This window comes from Cottoperca gobio, chromosome 5 (genome assembly GCF_900634415.1).
Source record: "Cottoperca gobio chromosome 5, fCotGob3.1, whole genome shotgun sequence".
NCBI lineage: Eukaryota > Metazoa > Chordata > Actinopteri > Perciformes > Bovichtidae > Cottoperca > Cottoperca gobio.
Window position 1 is genome coordinate 11,844,760 of NC_041359.1, and position 20,898 is coordinate 11,865,657.

The following is a 20,898-nucleotide window of genomic DNA, read 5'->3' on the forward strand; positions in this document are numbered from 1 at the left end:
TTGTTATTATTATTATTGTTGTTGTTGTTGTTGTTGTTGTTGTTGTCATTGCTGTTGTTGCTGCTGCTGCCCAACCTTTCTGGAAGCCCGCAGAACTCAACGTAGGTCCCAGCATCTCTCTCACTTCTGACACTGCATGGCTGCGGTCTCACATTAATGATCCTTTTCTCAGGAGGAAGGATGGCGTCCCCTAATCAGTAAAAAAAAAACTGAGAGCCAAGCCAACCCATCTGTGCAGCTCTTAACCATTGTTGCAGTCTCAAAGGACTCCACAGTGGCCACAATACGAAAATAAATACTCGGTCATTATGTCTCTCAGTAGCTATTGCAGCATGTTTTTGTAACATGATGAAGATGGTGAGATTTTCCAGGCCCTCCCTTGTAGCAGTGAGTGGCATCAGTGGGCATAACAAACCAGAGACTCACTGAAATCCAACACACTAAAGCCTGATGTTGAATTATTTAGTGTGCATCTGTCTGTCAAGGCCAAGGTTAAAAAGTATTTGGTTTGTCCCACATCCTTGCTTTGATTAGTTTAAAAAAAGACTGTGTTGAAACCAAACACACAATATAATTATTTATTTGTCTTTGGGAGTGTAATGTACCAGATCAATGCTGGGTGATACTGAGAGACTTTGTCCGGTGAAAGACATGATAAACTGTGTCCCTCTGTCTCTACATGTCCTACACTAAAAATCATGTTCTGGTCAATGTTCATGCTGCTGTGAATCCCTTCATCTTCATCCATGTGTCTATTATCCTCCATAATTCATTAAACCAGTGGTTCCCAACAGCAGGGACACGTTCTGAGTGGGTCAACATTTTATTTAGAAATGTACTACTTTTATTTTGCAAGTACCATTTCCCAAGATGCATCTTTGTAGTACAAGTAACAAGTTGATGCCGGTCTTGTGTTGAAGTGTGTTCCCCTTTGAGCAGAGCTTCCTTCCTTTTAGAATTGTATTTAGGTTTTATTATAGTTAGGCATGTGATATTGTAAATATAGTTTTAGTGACCTGAATAAGTTTGAATTAGTTGGAACTCCTATCACAATGCTTTTATTATTTTTTAAATGTTGGTTATGCCCTAATTGCACTTCATTGAGCCTTATGCCCCAGATGTAATGAAGCTATTTCAGTTTTAATCTTGTGAACTAAAATAAACACATGTTAATATTGGTTGCCCTGTCACAGCAAGTCAATTCCCTGGATTTGACTTCACTAACAGGTGGGATGGATGGAGGACATTGGTCTAGTGTACGTGTGAATGGCCCCCATGGCTAGACCAGTTGGGAACCACTGCATCAAACCATGATTACCATGACAACTTTGATATCAGTTCAACAAACTTTACATTTCACATGAAAGTTGGACACAATGTCACATTGTTGAGCAGAACACAGTAATGGTGTCTTAGAGCAAAAAGAGAGCACTATTTCTGTTTCACAGCTGACGGAGAGCCATCAAAGGTTGCAGTTTGTAGTCTACAAGCATTATATAAAATGGGTTCACGACGAGACAATCAATTATCCAATGTTTTTTTAACCAAAAATGTTGTGGAAAAAAAAGGAGCATGAAAGAGAAAGCTCCTTTGGCAGGAACAAATTCTTAAATTTCTCAGTGGTTTTAAAATAGTTTTTAGTTTTTAAGTCTGACTATACTCTGATTTCTTGTCTTTCCACTTCATATACAACAACCTGCCCCCTCCCTCCCTCCCTCCTTCTTTCTTTCCTTCCTTCCCTCCAGGACTTTTTGGGTCAGACCTTCTGTACTCTTGGGGAGATTGTTGGATCACCAGCCAGTCGACTGGAGAAACCTCTGGGGTGAGTAAGAGCTTCAGGCAATTTTCTCACTGCCTAAATACTCCTGACTCCAATGTGATTGAGGAACACCATACTGTGCTAAGAGGGGAGTTAAGACAAAAGAAAAATGTTTTGGACCCAAATACAATGACCATCCTGAGTTATACGGTTTATAAGCTTTCAGCCTTGTACTGAAAGTTAGTGCCACAGAGAGAGCATGAAGAGGATGAAGAATAGGAAACACATTGGTGATTTAGCAAGACATTAATCAGACAAAGAAAGAGAGGAACGGAGGGGGAAACAACGCATCCTACAGATGTTTTCCTCAGATAATTATTGTCATTAAAGAAAAGGGTGAATGCGGAGTGAAATTACCCAAATTACAGCTCGCCTCCTCAGCTTGTGCTCTCACACTGGCTGAGGAAAATGTTGTGTTAATGGGGTATCCTTTAATCTGTCTTTATAGATCTATCATCCATCATCATCATTATCAGTGTGCTTGGCTCTTGTGTAATTCAGGTGAAGTCATTTAAATGTCACATTCAGTGAGATGTGCTGGTTCTCAGCTCTGGAAATGTAACTGTGGAGAAACTTAATATAACTTAATATTTGAATAGTGAGAGAAGTTATGCTTATATACTGGAAGCCATTATGCAGCTCTAAATGCGTCCATCAGAACCTCAACCATTGAAAAACAGTCTTGTTTTCAACTTGATTTGTCTATTTGAAGTAAAATAATACGTAAAGGGAAACTTAAGTCTTATAATAATAATTTGTGTGCATTTATGACTGTATGCTCAAGGACCTCTCGTGGTTGCAGTGATGCACATTTGTTGTCACTCACTCCTCTTTACCGTCCGGTGAGAGCCGCAAGTGATCAACAACTGCTTTAGTAGCTAAAGGCATTTCCAGGAATCGGCTAGGCGAAAAACAAGCCTTACCTATCTTACCTAGTCTGATGCAGGACACAGAATGTGGCTCAAAAACTGACATCCATAGAAAAGTTTATTCTCATTTTGAAACGGAGCATCTGCAGATTAATTCCATACAGGATAAGTTATGATCCACTAAAAGTTAGGCACGATATGAGATGAATAAATCTCCTTTTTTATTATCTTCACCATATTGACTGTAAGTGCGCCGGGAGGGACAATTGAGTGAGATTGAACTCTTCTTTGGTTTGGGGAGGGAGGGAGGGAGGCACACCTGGCGGAGATCTGAACGCAACAGCTTTCCTTTTCTGGGAAACCACTGTATAGCATATGTAGTAATGTTTCATGATTCAGGCATCGCAACTTGTGTTTTGACTTGGTCATCATCAGGGTTGTGAGCAGATGCCTCAGATATGCAAGATAAGAATAATATGTATCATATAGTTAAAAGTACACAAAGTACACAAGAACTTACCAAAGTGTCTCCCTACAGCACACTCCCGATGATGACACAGTTGCAGAACTGTGACACTGTGTGTGTGTGTGTGTGTGTGTGTGTGTGTGTGTGTGTGTTTGTTTGTGTGTCTCTGTGTGTGTGTGTGTGTGTGTGTGTGTGTGTGTGTGTGTGTGTGTGTGTGTGTGTGTGTGTTTGTTTGTGTGTCTCTGTGTGTGTGTGTATTTTTCCCTACAATGCATGTTCTATTGATGTTGCCTACTTAAAAGGACTTTAGTGGTGCAAATATAAGTAACGCCTTGAGCCTCTATATTGAGAACATAAACCTTAATAATGTTATTATGAGTTTAATATCAAACCATTTCTTTCTATATGGCATGGTTAGAAAAGGAAATATGACTCTTGCTAAATTATTATTTTATTTACAACTGTTTGCCAAATGTTATTCTTATGATAGCCTTTAATCTTACGTTAAAGGACTGAAAGAATAAAGCACCAGCACAGCCCTGGGTGTAGCATGCAGACAGAACACCATCTATTTGTTTCACATGGTATTCATATGTTGGCTGTTAAGGTACAAAGTAATGTGTTTATTTGTGACACAGTTTCATGAATCAGACCCTGGAATCAGTTATATTCTATGATTTTGCACTGTCCTTTTATAACCTGCAGTTTGATTAGGTTCAGGACTTGAGATTTATATCCAATGTGATCTTGTGTATCATGTCACTTTTAAGTACATTTTGCGTCATGTCTAAGCATTATAAGCCATTTAACGGCCCGTTCTCATTCCCAACTCGTCACATATGGATGCACGTTTGCGGTTATAAACACTTGGTTAACGTTGTGAAAATGGTTTGAGTTATGATACGTAAGTTTGTTGCATAAATGAAGTTATGTACGTAATTTAGGTAGTCATCGAAATAAGTCAAGGGTTGACTTATGTTTTCACACGGGACATGAACAGCGGGGTTCTGAGTGAAAGACAAGTGTCTGTTTGACCCATCGATCTGTGGAAATGTTCTCACTCTATAGTACGCCACCTGACTTAAAACTTAAAATGACACACGGAAAGCAAAACATTTATAACAATAACACTCGAAATGTGCTACCTGGTGAAACCCGACTGTTACGTGAACTTGAATAAAATTGTTGATGAACAAGTTTTCAAGTTATACTGGAGAGGTTATGCCGCAGCTTTGTTCTGGAGGGAGTCACTGAGGAGCAGCGCAAAACACACAACTGAGCGGCGTTAAGCATGAACAACACACACACACACACACACACACGTACACAAAGTGATGCATTGCTGTGGAAGATATTCCACCCAGTGAAGTTTGTTTTCATGTTTATGTGGAAAGGAAGAGTGATTTCTATTTCACTGCTTGGAAATGTCAAGACATTTGTCTAAACTGTGCAGAGATAATGGGCGAATTTTTTAGAGCATTTGTTTGTTTTTCATATCTGTCCTCTGCTTCTCTCCTCACCTACAAATACAGATACATAAAATATTTTTTATGAGAAGTGAATGAAGGGATCTTTGGTAGCATTAGGCCGTTGAATTATCTGTCTAGTCTTATTCCTTTCTCTTTCCTCTTGACCTCTAAGCATAAACTGTACACACGCACACATTCAGAGCTATACTCGTTTTAGTAATTGATTTCATAAATCCGGTTCCTCAGTTAATTGGAATATGAATGCATAAAAGTGCAATCCATTCTTTATTCCCACTTTCTTTTCTCTGGCTAATTGTAATAGCTTTGATCGGTAGCTTTAATTAAAGTTTTAATTATGGAAAAATAGCTCCTGAAGGAAAAGAGTGAGAGCGATAGAGAGAAGAGAACATGCGGCATCAACGACTACCTAGGAGAGTGTTTGTGTGTTTGAGGCGCATGTACATCCAGAGACAGAAAAGGACAATGAGGACACTCAAAACATTCCCATGATTCATAGTCTAGAGATTGTGCACAAAAGCACAACACAAGGAAATAGAAGAAGAAGCATTAAAGTAGAAGTAGAAGTGAAGATAGTGCACAATATGCTGTGAGAATGTCTAACATAAATGTTAGTAAACATAACACGAGGTATTCAAACATGGGGTCTATTCATTCCAGTGAAAACTGGTCAATACAGATCTTCAGCAAACTGACTGACTTTTTGAATGTGTAGGATACTAAAGAAAGTTTTCACATAGTTTTAAAGCCCTTTATTTTGTAACTGATGCTGTGGAGGCTTTTCCCTCAATGCCAAAACAGTTGCACAACTCAACATTGTTTCCAGGGCTCCTAATGTCAGCACAGGTCTCCACGTTGATTGATTTTATCAGTAACTTGTTCATTTGTGTATTCTGCTATCACAACCTTGGGAATGTTAAATTGTATTGTAAGGCACAGAGTAATTAACTTTGACTAATAATGAACGTGTCAGATTGTGTGGCCTCAATGGCTCCTTGCCAGTCTTTGTTTACTGCACTGTATTATTTACAGATTCTCTTTGAGGCCACTGAAGCACACAGGAAACACACGCAAAGTCATACAAACACAGGCACAGAGTCAAATTAAGTTAGTGTACATGCCATAACGTGTGTGTGTGTGTGTGTGTGTGTGTGTGTGTGTGTGTGTGTGTGTGTGTGTGTGTGTGTGTGTGTGTGTGTGTATGCATATATTCCTTCATGAGTATGAAAGCAGAGTAGTGTATAGATATGCATGATGAGAGTCGTGCATGTGTAACCTCTCTACTGTCATAAAGTTATAAATAACAAATCATTATGCCTTTGATAAAGTCAGCCAAACCACATGACATCCTTTGAAACAAACGAGGCACTCGGCTACAAACCACATAGAGACTGAAAAGCTAATGTAGGACAATTTCCTGATGATTAACGTCTTTATAACAATTGTTCTGTTAGGTTTCTGGGCATTGTGCGTGCTGGCTAACTGGAGAGCATAGCAGGTGACTTTAATGAAACTGAGCCCTGATTAAGGTTATTAGTTGCACCTGTGTTTTATCCATGACCAAATGTCACAAAGTCCAAATGTCTGCCATGAAAATCATATTCACACACACACACACACACACTCACATACACACACACACACACACACACACACACACACACACACACACACACACACACACACACACACACACACACACACACACACAGTGCCGTGTAATGATAATATGATGCAACACGTGACTTCTCCACTTCCTAAAATGTTAATGAAGCTAATTCATAGAGTGTGTTTGTGTGTGTGTGTGTTTGTGTGCGTGTGTGTGTGTGAATATGATTTTCAAAAAAACTGAGCGCTTCCGCCAAACAAGACATTTGTTTCATCTTAACATCAAAGGCACTCTGCTCTTTTATGATTGCTTCAGATTTTACAATCGTCTCTTGCCACAGGCCTCATATTTTATTAAAGAGATTAGCAGTCCCTTGTCATTTATATTTACATTGAAGAAGAAAAACAATTTAAACTGACAATGCGGTCATAGAGCTAGCTGCGCAATGCCGTTTGTTTTATTAGCTTAATATTTACGTAAACTAGTATTGTTTTTAAAAACAGAACATGATGTGAAAATGTGAGCATCTCAAACATACTTCATAAGTATGTTTGAAGAAACACATTGCAATATGCAAATATATTCTATTCGGTTGTTAATAAGTTTAATTGTGTGTGCATGTAAGCTTTTTTGCAATCTTCACATCTATACTATATGTAATAACAACACCATTATAATTAATTGCTTTTGTGAACTCAAAAATGCATCACAAAATAATATGCACAGTTGATTAAGGGTGTGTTATGACCATACGTGGGAGGGAAAATAAGGCATGTGTGCACAATTTAATAAGAATTAAGATTCATAAAAAAGGACCATGCACACACATGGCTTTAGAGACCTGATGCAAAGAGTGTGTAAGCATATTTCTGACTTTGTGGAGGCTAAAACTTTGTGTATACACAGAGTTTTAAATATCTGGCCCCTGGCATTTCTGATTGTGATGACGAGGCAAGATCTTGTTTAAACTGTGGTTGGGAAAGTGAAGACTTTTTAAAATTTCTCCCCTGTGAGCCATAATACTTTTAGATGTTGTTAGTGAAATGCTGGCCAGTGAGCTGTGTGTCTCTGTATGTGTGTGCGTGTGTGTGTGTCTGTGTGTGTCGGAGACAAAGAGAGACAAAACCATTTTCCTGCATTTAGAGTACACAGCATCTTACTGTGAGAGCGAAATATGGCCTATTATATTACCATAAGAAGTACGACTTGGAATTACCCAAACATCCCACTAGCTGATTTAGCATGCTGCTGCTGTTCTCTTCTACTATGACTGCAAACAAAATCTTTACACAAGTGAGAAATTAATTGAACATAGGATCTTTCAGTTTTTGCTGCACTTGCAGTGACAAAAAACCTGTCATTGCAGGGAATAGTTTATTTGCGAGTCAATTACAGGTTTGCAGATAACAGCGGTGAAAAGGTCTGAATGCTAATCTTCTTCCTTATTTAAATCCATTGTTAATTATTTACAATAAATGACAAGTAGCAGCACTGAGCTACCCTCTAAGCATCAATAAATCATTTGGCCATTTACCTATTTTTCTTATTTATGATGTATTCTGCATTTAACCTCTCACTGCAATATCCCTCCGGGCAGCTGTGTCTTTAGCAGATAGTGTTATAAGTAATTCACAACATATCTGACATCCACAGGTCATGGACAAAGCAAAAGGTACTGCCTTTACAAAGCTTAGAATTATACAGTTTGTACTCAGGCAGAGAGGGGTTGATTCAACTTTGTTGACAGACGTTGTTTCGTGGTCCCCTGACTTTTCACGTAGTGCCAGCAGCAGCTCACAGTTGCATTCAGTGAAATATCTCAACATCTACAAGCTGTATTGCCACAAAAGCTTATATAGACATTCATGGTTCCTGGGTATTGTGTATGTTGGAGGGATTACGATAACATTTGATAAAGACATTCATGTCCCTTTAAGGATACATTGTAATAATGTTGGTGATCCCCTGACTTTTCATTTCGCGCCATCGTCAGCTCAAAATTGTAATTGGTCCAATATTTTGGTTTGTGACCAAACTTGAAAAACTAAAGATATTCAAATCAGCCTCATCTGTACAGTGCTTTGTGCTTACTGCTAATTATCAAAGGTTGGCATGCTAACACGATAAACCAAGATAATCATAAACCTGCTAAACATCAGCATGTTAGCTCAAAGTACCACCGTGCCGATACAACAGCCGCGCAGTGAAGCCAGCGTGGTGGATGGAACATTTTACAGTAACTCCAGGCTCCAGACTGACCTCCATTAGTGTCATATTTTCTCTTTTCTCTTCAATTGCACAAATCCACTTTGAACCCAATATATGGGTGATTAGACTACGGACCATTTTGGTCTGGAACTTTTTAGAAAAGATGAAATGTATTTAGAGAAATGTTTCAATATGTTTATAATTCTACATCCTGTGTATTAAAACTTCCTGATTGTGGCTATGCTGAAGTTATTTGAATAATATACCATTTTTGTGATTTCCAGTCAGAGGAAATCATCATTTCCATCACACCACAAAAAGTTGTTTTAAAAGAAAAAAGATTTACTATACCTTGTGTTTTCAAAAAATATTAATTAATGGTACTTATAACTGCACAATTTTCCAAACTACAAAACATTTTTAAGGTGATTAACTCAATTTGTATGCATTTTTAGTTTAAATGTGTTGTGATGGGGATGACATTGTGTGACGGAAATGACTGCATGTGTTGAAATGACAGGTCACAAAAACATTTTTAAACAATGTTTAAACAGTTTTATTGTCCCCGACACAAAAAACCACACATTTTTAACGGAAGAACTTCATCATCTAAACTTTAACCTTTAAGCAGATAAAATCATTTAGCAGAACATTGCTGGAAACTGCTGAAACCTACAAGCAAGGTGCAAAACAAAAAAGGTCCCTGTTTCATTCTCTTTGGTGGTTCCTTGTCACTGACATTTAATTTAATATACATTATTTTCACTGATATGAGTCTTAACACTCAAATGGTCTTTTCCATCACAATAATCAAAGTGATGGAAATGACTGTTGTAGAAATTACATTTTGTCACATTTTAAAGATAATCTCATGATATGTTAGCATGCTAACATCTTCTTTAGAGCTAGCATTAAATAAACACAAAACAGACAATACCAAATGTTGTTTTTCTTATTATTTCTACATTTAAAGAATATATGAGCTATTTGGAAATGACAGCCAATAAACATATTTTCGATTTACCAAATATTGACCTTGATTTGATCTTATATCAGTTTCCTTCATGGAGCTGTCTTTGTGCTGCAGCCATGTGCTCTCCTGTCACATGACTATAGCTGTGATCACCAAGTTTAAAAACCTTTTTTTAAACTTTAGCAAATTCACATTTTGCATGGTGTGATGGAAATGACAAGGACCCCAAGGGACAGGTGTTCTTTTTATTAAAAAGACATGAAATACTAATATATCTTACAACACATGATACATTTCATTAAAATGGCCATTTATGTGTCATTTGCACATACAATTAATATTAGGTCAATATTAAATTCAAAACTTAGCAGGTTTGAATATCCAACATCAGGCCCAGGGACAAAGTGATAAACAGCAAGAACAACACATAAAAGGTCACTTTTTATGTAATAAGAATAATGACTGGTCTATGATTTAAGTTTTGTATGTTCCTTTTGGTGTAAAGTGATGTGTTTTAGTTTTTCTTATTTCTGCCAGGGACACAAAAATGAAGATAGTTGAAGAATCACCCTTATACAGTTTAGAGCTTTTCATCACAAAGCCTAAGAGGACCCAACTCGACAATCAAAAATCTGCTACAAAACCACATAAGGCAAGACAGGAAACAAACAATCAATCAACATAACGCAAGAATAAAAGACAAAGTAAAAAGGCACATGGCAAATCACATCACGTGTTGGAAAGACATAACAAACCTACTTAACCTATCAAGCCCAGTCAAGCTTAACGGCCAACCTCAAACCCTCAGCAAAGACGAGAAACTATTTGAATCTTATGAGAAAAAAACAAATAGATGAAACCTCGGGCGGAGCATTTCAACGAGGGATAATATTGTGTTTTTTATTGCTTTCATTTTTTCAGGGTTATTTTACTTTGAACACATGCTCCTGCACAGTTGGAAACTGAGAGCTGACCATAAAACATAGAGCAGCTCCACTGCAGCAGATGGGGGTGAAATGGTTCACTCAGGGGCACGCTGATGATAGACTAGCAGCCGGAGGAGAAGTGTCGTCATTCACTTCACTTTTTCCTCACAGCATCACTCAAGCTCAAAACATTAAGATTGCATGTTTGTTTTTCCCTAACCTTTAGGCTGCTACCATCTACAGTCAGCCACTGCAGCGTACAATGGGAGAAGCCTTTTCTACATTGTGTTTATGCACCATATTCCACTGCATGTTGCAATACCCACTAACTGTTGGTTATGTTTTGTTTTTTTCCTGTGACACTACTGGTTTATATATATATTTTGCAACCCTTAGGTTAATGCAGTGTATGATTGCTGTGTTGCATTTTAGGATAATCAGCAAAGGGTATACTGAAAAATAGTGTACAGATATGGACACCATGTTATTAAGAAAAGGAGAGGGAGATGAATGCACGATAAAGAAGGAAATGAGAGGATAGGAACGTGTAGTCATGATGAACTACACAAAAAAGACATCAGAAATGTTGGGAGGGGGCGACGAAGAAGCGGAGGTGTGTTTCAGCATGCTTGGCCTTTTATCGTTTCGAAATTCCCCGAATGTCAGTGTGGATTACTAGAGCACAGTAGCGAAATGGAATTAAACTATGTGTGAATGTGAGTAGAGGCATTTGTGAAGAGGTGGGATACACAGCTGGGTATGATGACAAACCAACCCTGGCACCAAAGCCCCCCTGTCTCTAACAGTTAGCCCCAGGCGCTTCCTGGATGAAGTGAAATATATTGTAAGATCTGCAACCATAAGAACCTTTGAGATGGGTTTTTTTATCTTTTTGTAGTGTTTTGGGATTATCACTGTCAGTTGTTATAGCGTTAAGTGCAATAGATACTTTCAGAGATTACAGATCCTAAAGTACATTAGTTCTCTTTCATTTAAAAGGTCAGTTCAAAAATGTTTTGCAAAAAAATAATGTTTTCACTTGTCCCTCGTTGACTAAAGCAAGATAGTAAAGATAGATGCTATTGCAGGGATGTTATATTGGAATGTATTAGATTCTTACAATGTACCTAATAAAGTGACCCCTGTGTCACAGCATTGGATGCAAGAATGTTCAGTTTCACTAGATGTCTAATAAACAACCCATGCCTCCTTCCCCTTGTATAGCTGCACTGTAGTGAATACTTGAAGGCATTCTTAGTAAACATCCAACCTTTAGTATAAAGATGCATGAGTGTGTGCAGGGCTAGATGTGCCATTGGGGCAGCGTAAGTGAAATAAAATAAAATGATTTCAACAATAATTATTATTATTATATTCAGGTCTCTGTAAGCTTTTTCCAACCTCACCTTCGGCAAAAAAACACAAGGCAAGTGGGTTTGATGTATGTGTTGGTTTCACAGCATTTTCAATCCCACATGCTATCAAAATGTTTTCCTCACCTTTTATATTGAAAGTGAAATAGCATAAATCACCTACAATATGAAGTCGCAAAAGAAAAGTTCACAGCCAACTATCACATACTTTTAGTGCTAAATTGTGGGCTGCTCAGAAATGCACAACATGCTGAGCTCCTGGGAAGCTGTACTGGGAGCAGAGGCAGCAAATATGGCATCAAGTCATGTTTCTGTGGGAAACAGAAAAACTTCATTATGGGATTTCAAATTTCCATGATTTTGAGAGACAGGTGTAAAGGGGGAGATGCATCAGAACCTGACCTTTGATATTGAACCAGTATATAATATGCCAAATGCATGGGATATTTACACTGCATTTGCACTTGAAAAGGGCTTTTTTCTTTCTACTTTATTTTCAGGACCCTGATCCCTGACGGATCCTTTTATTCCTGAAATAATTTGTATCATAGCCGCCAGGGTTCGATCATCTCTGCCGTCTTAACTTCTCTCAGACCTAATTGGAGCTTGGGCTCGAGATCCACTTACACTAGTCAGAATAATGGATTACACTGGCTTTCTTACCACAATTGATTAATGCTTCCTTAAAGGGCACACTGCCACTGTAAGATTCAGCTCAGACCTACAGTAGAAGTGTGAATTTCTATCCCCCTGTCTGTAGAGGAGGTGCCTGTGTCAGCAAAGCACGGCTTCATCATTCATACAGATGCAGTAATACACACTGACACCTGCCGTGAGTCACACAGCTCAATCATACTCCTCCTCAACTATTAGCTGCTGAGCTAATGTGCCTTGCTTAAGAGCAGCACAGTGATAGCTGTTGGGTACGATTGTTATTCATCTTATTTGCCCAGACTTCTCCAGCAGGTTTTTAAAATTCAACAATTGGATTCACACTGCAGGCCAGGTGTGTCTGTTTGACTGTGTCTATGTCTTTATAATCATCTTTTCTCATTGTCTGCTTCTCATCTCTGCTCTCTGTATTCCCCCCTCACCTCATCTGTCATAAAACCACACATCTCTTTCTGTTGGTATGGCTACCAGCTATTTCTAACCCACTTTGAGTGCGCCATGCTCCACTGTGCCTTATCATTACCTACCGGATATGCAGATGCACACGAACACATACCCTGAAACTTAATGCCTGCTGTAATAGCTCCAGTTGGCTTCTACTCTGGGTAACATTTGTGTGTGATGAGGCTTTGTGTATTTGTGTCTCCTCTGGAAAGAAAGGGACATTTTGTTCAGTTTATGAGAATCTAGTTTTCAGCTTTGTGGACACTGGATTTAATGTTGTTGGCTGCCTGTGTGCTTGAATTGTTTTGCCTGTAAAATGTGCAGGTGCAGTTTCAAATACCAAATAGCTTTTTACCAGTCATATGCCTTTAGGCCTTATATATGCTGTACAGTCGATGTTTTAAACTAGTGCTGCAATAGTGACTTTTAGTTAAGTTACTTTCACCACACAAACAAGTTCTTACATATAAACCTTCAATAAATATTTACACCAACTTACTGCCAGGGGTAACTGTTGTGTATCTAACTGAACAGACGATTAATGAGATGAAAGTATAAGGCGTAAAATAGGAATATGGTCAATATAGCTGACCAGACTCTTAAATACTGTATTAATAATGAATGGTTGGGGTGGTTTTAACTTGCATTCCACAAGATAACACTACATACTTTGAATTACTAAACATTGAGCCAATATTATACAGAACTTGAGACAAAATGACCATAGGTTACACATTCTGATATTTTCCTGTCACTCTAAACAATGTGAATACTAGCAAAACACATACACACCTACATTTACAAAGGATTAGTAGTTCAATTGAATTTATCGTTTGGCAACTTAAAACTGTAATATTTGGAGTTATGTTAGAGCTTGACATGATGCGGTGACTTCCTGTTTACATAATTGATTGCTATTGATTGGACCGGACTACTGATGTTTCTTAGCAACAGATTCACACATTACTAAGGTCTGACAGGCTAGATGCAACCCAGTCCGGGTCTTATAAAAAGTTTAAATGATAATGTCTTCACCAATGACAAAGAAAGATGAGACTAAAAATAAATCCAAGCAGAAAAAACAAGATGAACAAATGTGAGCACCAGTATGTGGACAATGCAATCCCATCTGTAAGGATTCATCCCCTAAGTTGTCTAAAGATACACACACAACAACACACACACACACACACACACACACACACACACACACACACACACACACACACACACACACACACACACACACACACACACACACACACACATCCTCTGGCAGGGTGTGCTAATGGAGGTCTGGAACAGTGGACTGATAAAGCTGTCACACCGCCCGCCCCCCTGCCTGCCTCTTTCTTTCTCTAACACAGATAAATCAAGTCTCTCCAATGGCATCACTTCTACAAAGAGACTTCTGTCTGCTAACACATGCGTACACACAGACGTGCACACACATCACAAACAAATGCATTAGATGTGTGTGCCTCGGCTCAGGCTATAAGAGTGGCTATTCATAGCTTCTAAAGACAATCCCCTCACATGTCCATCTCTGTTTATTCTGTCGTGTATCTTTCATTCTCTCACTATATCTCTTGCACACACACACACACACACACACACACACACACACACACACACACACACACACACACACACACGATTAGGCTGCATTCCACTGGATCCAGCGGCAGTGCTTTGCTCGCTCTCTGGGGAAGCCTTCATTGGTGGCCTGGGTGAATGGGATGCTGTCACAAGAGTGAAAGGGAATAACTGCACTGAAGCGGTAGCAGGTTTCCTTTGAGACAAAGATCATACAGTAAATATGAGGTATAAGACTTATTTCCTTTGGGGGGATTTTGGTGGCCGGAAAAGAGTAATGTCCAAGAGCGTAATTACTACTAGAGGGCTCCTTCTCCACATGACTACCTAACCTCTTCCTCTCCTTGCGCTCTTATCTTTCTCCCTTTAAGGTGCCGGCTGATGAGAAGCTGGTGGGGTTTTTGTCTCTAGGACGTCTATATTGAAGATGGCTACAGACAGCACTTCACACATTTGGTAGCAAGTCACTAGAATTTTCTCAGCTAAAGAGTATTACATGTGACTGTATAGGAAATGATAGAATTTCCAGGAGGTTGACGAAATTTAGTAATTTATTACTTAATTCATTGATGCATGAGATGCCGGGATTCTAGGCAACTCACTTGTGCACCCATACTCTGTTTGGAAATAAAAGGCTTCGACCAAATGACTCGCTAAACCCCAGCTCTCTTTTGTGAACCAGCACTATGATTGTTTGCGTCAATCATAGGCTACATTTGAATCAAGAGGTCCAGCAGTTAGTTGATGAATAAAGAGACCTTTTCTCAGTGTGATTGCAATTCTACTTGTTGCTGCTTTGTGTTGGCGGTAACATTTGTCACATATAATACTTTGTGTCCTTTCAGTCTTTGAAATGCTTACAAACCTGTTTCCATAAAGGAAGGAAAGAAGAAAGGAAAGGGAAGAAAGAAAGACTTTCTGCTACCCCCTCCATCTCCTGCTTTGCAACTGACAGGGAAGTCTTTGATGTTGTGATGAAAAGTGACGGCTGTAACGCCCATGGCAGCTCATGTTTGAGGGGTGAGGTGAAGTGAAACGGATGTTTCAGGGGTGCTGAGCTCCATGGAAATGTGCTCGCCAGACAGAGAGAGGGGCTTGCCCCTCAGGAGCATCAGAGGCTTGATGCAGGAATCTCTCTGATAGCAAAGACTGATATCAAAAGGGGAAAATGTTTGAACAATGCTTTGTAGAGTCTCATGTTCCAAGCCATATTGAGCTGGTTTATATATTAGAAGTAGATCATAATAATTTCATGATTTCTCCCTTCATGTCTTAATCAAACTTCTTACAAAAAGCCACAGCTACTCTGTTCAAAAACCCATAGAAACGTGACATAGTCCACATCTAACTGAGCAGGATTCGCTTAAATCAGACACGGCTCCATTAAAGATCTTTTGACTCATTTGCAAAGGTAAGATTGGGGTTCATACAAATGACTTTTTTTTGTTGGTTATTTCAGGACGAAGCATTCAAATTCATAAACTTTAAGCTTCAAATGTTGTGGTTCAGAGCATTCATCTAAAAATAGCTGACCCACACTTTTTATTACGTTAATTAAAACCTGAATGTAATGGGTTGCACGCAGGAGCTGATGGCAACATCACACACTGCTCATAAAGTGGTTTGATGGTGGGAAGATGTAGCAGACGCTGGGATTAATTTTGTATCAGAATTACGTGTTGCCCACCTGCACGTCTGAGACATCGTGTTGGGAATTGTTTAATTGGCAATTTTATATTCAGATTGGATTATGCAATATGATCATCATTTTCTTTTTGACAACTCAAAAATGTATACAATTGGAAAAAGACCACATTAAGAGACCAAGACCTTGAGGAAAACCATAGGAAAACTCCATGCTGTGATTTGGTATCTAAAATATTTGACATTTGGAGATTTCTGCAAGAATTGCATTTTTCAGGCAATTGGATAGCAAGCGAGCTAGAGCTCATTTTATACATTCAGGTCAAGTTTTAAAAAATGGTCTCACTACAATGAAATGGCTACTATGGGGACTAACGTCATCAAAAATGAATACCATTGCGCTCATTGAATCCAAAAGAGTCTCAGCTATCCAGAAATACATAACTGTTTGCAATTCCAAGACTGTTTAGGGACCCCAGTATGCAGCAACCATCTTTAGAATAGAATTTATACTGCATGCAAACAAATGCAAGGTTTTTTCCTCAAACTGCATGGAATTAGCAAAAGGTGGGCATGTGTGTAAAGGGGAGACTTGTAAGTATCCATATAACCCATTTTAATTCAGATATCTTGAGGTGAGAGGTCAATGGACTCATATGTATTTGGTCATGCCAGTTTTTCCCTCGCATAAATTCAGATATAGGGTACCACCATCTTCACTTGAGCATGCTGCAGCCTCTGAAAGAAAGTAAATTCAGCCGAGGAGCCGCCTTCTCTGCAGAGTGGAATAGGTTAAACAAATAAGAGCTTGTATCAAACACATTAAACACATTAAACACATTGCGTGTAGAGAAGGAAAGTAGCAGAACAAAAAATGCTGTGTGAGTCATCCATCGCTCCATTCATTTAGAAATCAGCTCTGCACCAGGTCTATATTTTCTAGGAGGTAAGTATGACTGGCAGTTCTCATAATATATCTTTCACACTTAAAAACAGAAACAAAACTAATTGCTTGCTAATTCAGTAGCTCTGTGGCAAGAGAGACCTTGGAGCAATTGTTTGTTTCACAAGAATATATGAAAAAAAGAAAGAATGAAAAAAGTTATAAAAATGACTAATTGAGAAAATACATGAAGGGAGCATGATAAGATGAAGAAAAAACATATTTTGTCTTTTGATCTGGAAAGATAACACGGGTAATAAGAGTTTTCTGTCAGGCTGCTCAGTCTAATTTGTTTTCTTGACAGAGAGTTTGATTTGTTTACGTCAATGCAGAATTCGCTCAAACTTCATTAAAAGCAAGTAACCCTAATAACAAGAGAGAACAGTATGTGTCGTCTTCTCGATAAACACACAAGCTCTCAGGTGTGTTTGTACTGCAGTATAGCACATCATAGATGATGATTAACTGCATGCCACTATTAGTCAAATAAGTTCAAAATGTCAGTTCTGAGATAGCATCTCTAATCACTGGGGAAACTTCATTAAATGTTAATGCACTAATTAACTAGTTAATCACTGGGGAAGCAAACAACAAATGACGTGTCGCAGAGTATCGTGATTAGGATCTTTTTTGGGCCACCTCATTAAAAGTTATTAGTAGATGTACACGATGTTCTACAATCATGTTCGAGAATAACTGTGATAGGGTTGCACCTGCCAACATTTGTGAGGGTCCGTGTGATCCCTCCCTATGAAGCCCAAATTTTAGTACGTTGGAACCATCTGCACATGTGAGACCACGTCTGCATATGAGGACGATATGGCCTAATTAATCCAGGAAAGAATCTTCTCAAACATAAAGTTTAGTGATGCACGTTCCACAAACACATTTGCAATTAACCAAATTACCATAAATTAAATGGATAGTTGATATGTGGCCCTTGTGGCCCCTATGGCTCTGGGGCAGTTTCCCACTCTGCCCCATTGGTAATCCAGCCCTGGCAGACGTCAATGTAGTATAAACAGAACATGTGTCCACATGTCCATTTAGGGTTACTATAAAACTGTAAGGACAATGAATTGTCAAAGTCGAGGAGATATAACTTTTATCCCTGGTGACCTTGCATTGGCACGACCGCTGTGCTAGTGGAGTCGTCGCATTGGATGAATAATGGGATTTCTTTATTCCACACAGCCCTATTGTCAGTCTGAACACGGCCGGACGGCTGTGAGCAGGATCCTGAAGCAGGACGGATAACTTCTGCAGACCCATTCACAGAAAATGGCAAACAGGTTTTTCCTGCAGCGCTGCTTTGGAGAAAAAGGATGTTTGTTGTCAGGATGAGAGCTCATCCAGTATTGATACCCTTGTGTCTAATATCGCTGAGCAAAACTCAGTGTCCTCCTCCTGCAGGCAGCAATTGATCACGGCTCACTCTCTCTCCGAGCCGAGCCATCTGTTAGGAAAACAATTTTTTTCTGTCATTGTGAATTAAATTGCAGTGTTCAATCAACTTGACAGAAGAGATTCCCTGTGTTGAATTAACGACTTCAGAAATGCTGTTGAGGATTAACTGTTTTATCAGGTTACAGTGAACTTAAATCTCTGGTTGGGAATCGGCAGAACACATTACTCCTGCACTAAGCGCAGCCTGTTTAAACATTTGGAGATAGCTATGTTGGCAAATGGCATTGATTTCCTTTCAAAATGAATTAGAGGACTCAGCAGCATCGATGGCAAACAAAGCATTAGAGAGATTGGCCGCCATTGTTACGATGCTAATTGCCTGAGGTGTCATTTGCTTTCCACAAGAAAGAGGGAAAGATCATTTTTATTTTTTATTTCACCCTCTGTGTTTTTTGGCTATAAACAAAGGAGAGGAGAGAAAACACATGTAATGAAATTTGTCAAGCCTGTTACATTTGCTCCTCTTTGAATACCAACTTCTTTTCAACACATTCCTCATGTGCCTTGTCCTGAAATTACATTTCCAGATGTTTTCTTTGACAGCTTCTGCTCTGGCAGATGAAAGAACTTTAGAGGAAAATGCAATATTAACCACAAACTGTATAGTAAGACACATCAATCAAGTACCACTGCCTTTTTCCTGCGTGGCTGCTTACTCCTTCCCTCTTATTTTTGATTAATGGCACCGTCTCTCTGGTGGCCGCTGTAATAAAGTCAAATGAGGTCTGGAATGGCTGAGGCTTTGTATACTCAGCAGTGGTTAATCAAGGGAGTGGATGTCTCAGGTGGGGCGGTGTGTCCGTTCTCTGTCCTTTACGGCAATGAAATAGTGTTGGTGAAGTCAATCATTGTGTTAGAAAGGCCCTGCTTCCCTGCACATTGTTGTATGTTTGTGCTCCGGTTTTAAAGGTTACAGAGCGGGTGGCGTGGAAGAAACATGCCTCCTCCCTGAATGCATCAAAGCGTTCGCAGTTTGTCCCCTGAATAATACAGAGGCAGAGAGGCGATAATTGAAACGTTGTAATCCACAGTATCTTCTTTAACCAACAGTGATGTCCCTTTGTCAGAGAGACATGTTTGGCTTTCAACTCTGAAATCGCTCACAGGAATTGACAAAGAAATCCTGACGAAAGCTTGGTAATCCTCAGTATCTCCTTTCACCAGGCAATGCTTTACTCTTTTGTGTGATACTTTGATGTACACGGGAGTGTCTGCGATACCAAATAGGCTACTTTACTTTTTAGTAGGTGTAGCAAAGCTCTCTAGTTCATTCCTACTGGGAATATGGCTCACCAGTTTCCCCCTCTTTGGTTCAAATGCAGTCCATTCTGCAAAAACAACAGCCAGCCAGCCAACAAAGCACACACACACATACACACACACACACACACATACACACACACACACACACACACACACACACACACACACACACACACACACACACACACACACACACACACACACACATCCACACACACACATACACATACACACACACACACACATACACACACACACACACACACACACACACACACACATACACACACACACACACACACACACACACACATACACACACACACACACACACACACACATACACACACACATATACACATATACACACACACACACACACACACACACACACACACACACACACACACACACATACACACATACACACACACACACACACACACACACACACACACACTCATACACACACATACACATACACACACACACACCCACACACACACATATCTAGCAGGGTAGAGACTGTACAGAGAATTTAGTTATTTCCTAAAACCTTTAAACTCCTTTGACAACATTTTTGCAGTTAGCAGATAAAATGAAATCAGTTATTTACTGGACAGGTACAAATGTGAGGAAAGATTATATTTCCAGCAGAAGGTCACCGAAGGAGGCAGTGAGGTAAAATTGTGTAAAAGATAATAAACTCCTACTGTCTTGTGTACTGTGGTGGTGCTGAATGGACAGCTCCTGTAGAGTGACTACACTGTATATTAATGTTCTTGCAGCTGTCAAGTGTTTTTAATGTGTTCACTATCATTTATCTGAAGACACTCTTCTTTAATGTATAAGTGATGGTGTTAGGCTAGACAGAAACTGAGAAGTTGCAAATCAGAAACAAGTGCCTTAAACAATCACCTTGTAATAGCTCCACATCCATGTAAAAAGACTGTTTCCCTTTTTTAAAGGTGCCCAACCACTGCACAAACTAACAAGTTTGGTGCTTAACACACAGTATTAACCAATACTACTTGTTGATATAGAGATATTACACTTCCTCAACACTTCATTAATGTGCTGCTAAAACAGACGTTTGACAAATTATACTTAATGAAACTGTCAGATGAAAGGACAGAATA

At 39.2% G+C, this 20,898-nt stretch overlaps 1 protein-coding gene across 1 annotated transcript in view; it reads left to right on the forward strand.

Annotated features, from left to right (window-relative positions):
* Positions 1–20,898, forward strand: part of cpne5b (copine Vb) — a 104,766-nt gene that overhangs the window by 36,475 nt on the left and 47,393 nt on the right. Inside the window, exon 6 of the mRNA XM_029431775.1 lies at positions 1,746–1,822. Coding sequence (XP_029287635.1) covers positions 1,746–1,822 — 77 coding nt within the window. The remainder of the gene's footprint in view (positions 1–1,745; positions 1,823–20,898) is intronic.